The following is a 4,129-nucleotide window of genomic DNA, read 5'->3' as shown; positions in this document are numbered from 1 at the left end:
CTGTGTCTGTCTCTCTCTCTGTCTCTGTCTCTCTGTGTCTGTCTCTCTCTCTCTCTCTCTCTACCAAAGAGACTGGAGGACCACTCTCGGTTCCTTAGCGTAACGTGGAGTGAACCCTCTTGTCACTCACATGGTCTTTGTCTAGGGAGGCGGGACTCCTGGCGGAGAGAGAGAGAGAGAGAGAGAGACACAGAGAACGCTAGTTGTTGGAGCAGGGTTTCCAGCAGCACTTTGCAGTTAAGGCGCCGTCAAAAAAAAAAAATAAAAAGTATATGAGCGATATCTGCCGTGTAACTCGGCGTCCCATTTTCTCCCTTTCAGTCAGGGGCGGAGCTAGACTCTCAGTATGGTGGGGGCGGAGCTAGACTCTCAGTACGGTGGGGGCGGAGCTAGACTCTCAGTACGGTGGGGGCGGAGCTAGACTCTCAGTACGGTGGGGGCGGAGCTTCATCACGGGGCTCTCTGCTACCAAGTCATGAATGCATGTTATAATGTGTCACTTGTTGAGTCAAGTAAGCCTATATGTCAAATAAAAAACAAAGAAAAGACATTTTTTGACAAGTTTGTACTTGCCAGTCAAGTAAAAATGTTTCAGCACCATGGACAGCGACAGCTGATGGACAGCGATGGTGCTGAACAGGCCAAGATGAGCTCAATCAGTGCCACACTATATCACTGACATGGCACTATTGTATATATGTTTGATAAGAAGAGCAGTATTATCATAACGTGAGATAATATGTAGTAATTAGCTTCTTTCAGCTAATAATCTGCAATGTGTCACTTTGGGCTTAGGCGTCACTTGACTTTCTCGTCAAGTGACGCAAGATCGGCGGCATCTGAGGGGCCCCTGATTGGCACGGGGCCCTGGGGCAGCTGCTTCCAAGCACCCACGCTATCTCCGCTACTGCTTTCAGTCCAAACCACAGTTGACAACCTGCAGGTGGAGGCGGAGATTGGCATGGGGTACTTTCTATAAAATCATCTCTCAATGCAAATCAAACCAGCTATTAGGCTAACTGAAATAAAACCATGTTAATCTCTAGGTATGGTGAAGGGTATGTGAGGATGTGGGGGTATGGTGAAGGGTATGTGATGATGTGGGGTATGGTGAAGGGTATGTGATGATGTGGGGGTATGGTGAAGGGTATGTGATGATGTGGGGGTATGGTGAAGGGTATGTGATGATGTGGGGTATGGTGAAGGGTATGTGATGATGTGGGGTATGGTGAAGGGTATGTGATGATGTGGGGGTATGGTGAAGGGTATGTGATGATGTGGGGGTATGGTGAAGGGTATGTGATGATGTGGGGGTATGGTGAAGGGTATGTGATGATGTGGGGTATGGTGAAGGGTATGTGATGATGTGGGGGTATGGTGAAGGGTATGTGATGATGTGGAGGTATGGTGAAGGGTATGTGATGATGTGGGGGCCAAGGGAACTTTATCAGGATGCATAGTATCCTGGATCCATGAAATAACTGGCCTTTCAAAATAAAAGTCTGCCTGCCTCTATGGGAATTTAACATAGGGGTGTACTTACTTTAGTTGCCAGCAGTTGAAAAAACTCCGACACAGAGAGAGGATACGAGAGGACGAGGAAGCCCGTCAACAAACCGATCAGTTCTAAGTATCTGGAGACGCAGCTCACGTATGTGATGACGGCAGGACGTAGTTTTGTCACGTAGAGATCTTTAGTGCGCTTGCATAACTGCAGTGTGAAAACAAGACTTACCGGATCAAATGTAGACAATGTTACAAAAACCTAAACCTTGGTCCGGACTTTCATGTGTAAAAACACCCTCAAAGAGACTCCTCAGGTCTGATAATTTAGTTGGTCCACACTGAACACACACACACACACACACACACACACACACACACACACACACACACACACACACTGAAGACACAACACACACACACACACTGAAGACACAACACACACACACACTGAAGACACAACACACACACAGAACACACACACACACAAACACACACACACACTGAAGACACAACACACACACACACACACACTGAAGACACAACACACACACACACACACACAAACACACACAAAAACAGAACACACGCGCACACACACACACAATGAACACACACACACACACAGAACACACAGAACACATACACACAGACTGAACACACACAGACTGAACACACAACACACACACAAACACACACACACACACACACACACACACACAGAACACACAGAACACATACACACAGACTGAACACACACAGACTGAACACACAACACACACACAAACACACACACACACACACAGAACACACAGAACACATACACACAGACTGAACACACAACACACACACAAACACACACACAATGAACACACACAAAAACAGAACACACGCGCACACACAGAACACTGAACACACACACACACACACACACACTGAACACGCACACACACACACACACACAGAAAACACACACAAACACACACAGAACACAAGCGCACACACACACAAAAAAAACACTGAACACACACACAGAGAACACACACGCACACAAAAACACTTAACACGCACACACACACAAACACTGAAAACACAAACAAACACACACAAACACACACACAGATTTTTCCAAACGATTCCAATAAAAAAAAAAAAACGATTCCTGGTTATTCACCTAAAATCTCACTGTGTAATTATCAGTCAACCCTACAATATCTCTGCAATATCAACACTGATGTATATGGTCAATAATATCGTGATATTGCACTTACTAAAAGTACTTGGTTACTTTCCACCTCTGTACAGTGTCAGTGTGTAATGTGTTAAACACTACCCACCAGGGTCCATTTAAATAATCATGGATTTAATACCTTTCCTTAAAAAATGGAAATACTCAGGTACAAGTACTTTAAAATTGCAATTACTTGAGTAAAAGTACTTGGTTACTTCCCACCGCTGTACAGTGTCAGTGTGTGATGTGTTCAAAACAAGGCAACAGTTAGATTAAATATAAATAATGACTTCACCAACATTACCCACCAGGGTCCATTTAAATAATCACGGATTTAATACCTTTCCTTAAAAGGTAAAGTCTCAGCCTCTGTATAAACTACATGTTAGCAGTGAAACTAACGGCCAACGTTAGCCAACACAACCCGGCTGTGTCGGTGTGAACCAATACTCTGATATCCCGGGTTAAACCCGTGTTAACCTGCGATGTTTTCTCACCATTTGCCCTATCTTCAGCAGTCCCGGGATGGTACGGGTGTAGCCCGTGTTCAGGATTCCGTCAGCGGACGTTCTGGTTGTTGTCGTCGTGGTGATGACGGTGTGCGACATGTTGAAATATAAAGATATATATATATATATATATATATATATATTATGTTTAAAATGTTTAAAACACGAGTTAAACTGCTACACAGCTGCACCGTCGACTGGGATAACGTTAGTTACAGAGCGGCTGTTGGCGCGTCACGCCCGTGTCAAGGCTAACCGGATAAACATGCCGAATTCCGGAGAGAGATTTCAGAATAAAAGAGACTGCTGTCACTCAAGCAAGCTTTAATTCAAGCTTTAATTAGTCTATATAGCAGCTTTCAATTATAACAAATTCAGCAATTCCAAGTGATGAACAGTGACTGAAAAACATAGACAAAAACAAGGTTAGAAAAAATGGATTTAGAGACAAAAAAAGTGGATTTAGAGACTGAAGAAGTGGATTTAGATACAAAACAAGTGGTTTTATTTTGAAGTGGACATCCTGTGTGTGAAGATGTCGGAGTGTGTGAGAGCTGACAGGTCTGTGGAGGTGTGGTCTCTGTCAGGAAGCACTGCAGCAGCGGCAGCGGCGGCGGCAGCGGCGGCAGCGGCGGCAGCGGCGGCAGCGGCGGCAGAGGCTGAAAGCTTCCAGAGCTTCAACCCAAACACACGATTGTTCTGAAACAGAAAGAGATGCTGTCAGGACGCTTCTATCACACACACACACACACACACACACACACACACACACACACACACACACACACACACAGAACAAACTGAACACAAACACACACACACACACACACAGACATACACACAAACACACACACACACACACTGAACAAACGGAACACACACAAAC

General features: G+C 44.9%; 1 protein-coding gene across 1 annotated transcript in view; it reads right to left on the bottom strand.

Annotated features, from left to right (window-relative positions):
* Positions 1–3,523, bottom strand: part of cmtm7 (CKLF-like MARVEL transmembrane domain containing 7) — a 10,655-nt gene extending 7,132 nt beyond the window's left edge. Inside the window, exon 1 of the mRNA XM_031301454.2 lies at positions 3,232–3,523. Coding sequence (XP_031157314.1) covers positions 3,232–3,342 — 111 coding nt within the window. The 5' untranslated portion in view covers positions 3,343–3,523. The remainder of the gene's footprint in view (positions 1–3,231) is intronic.
* Positions 3,524–4,129: the final 606 nt, after the last annotated feature.

The sequence above is a fragment of the Sander lucioperca genome, chromosome 10, assembly GCF_008315115.2.
Source record: "Sander lucioperca isolate FBNREF2018 chromosome 10, SLUC_FBN_1.2, whole genome shotgun sequence".
NCBI lineage: Eukaryota > Metazoa > Chordata > Actinopteri > Perciformes > Percidae > Sander > Sander lucioperca.
Note: the sequence above shows the minus strand (reverse complement) of the source record. Positions and strands in the feature narration are given on the sequence as shown.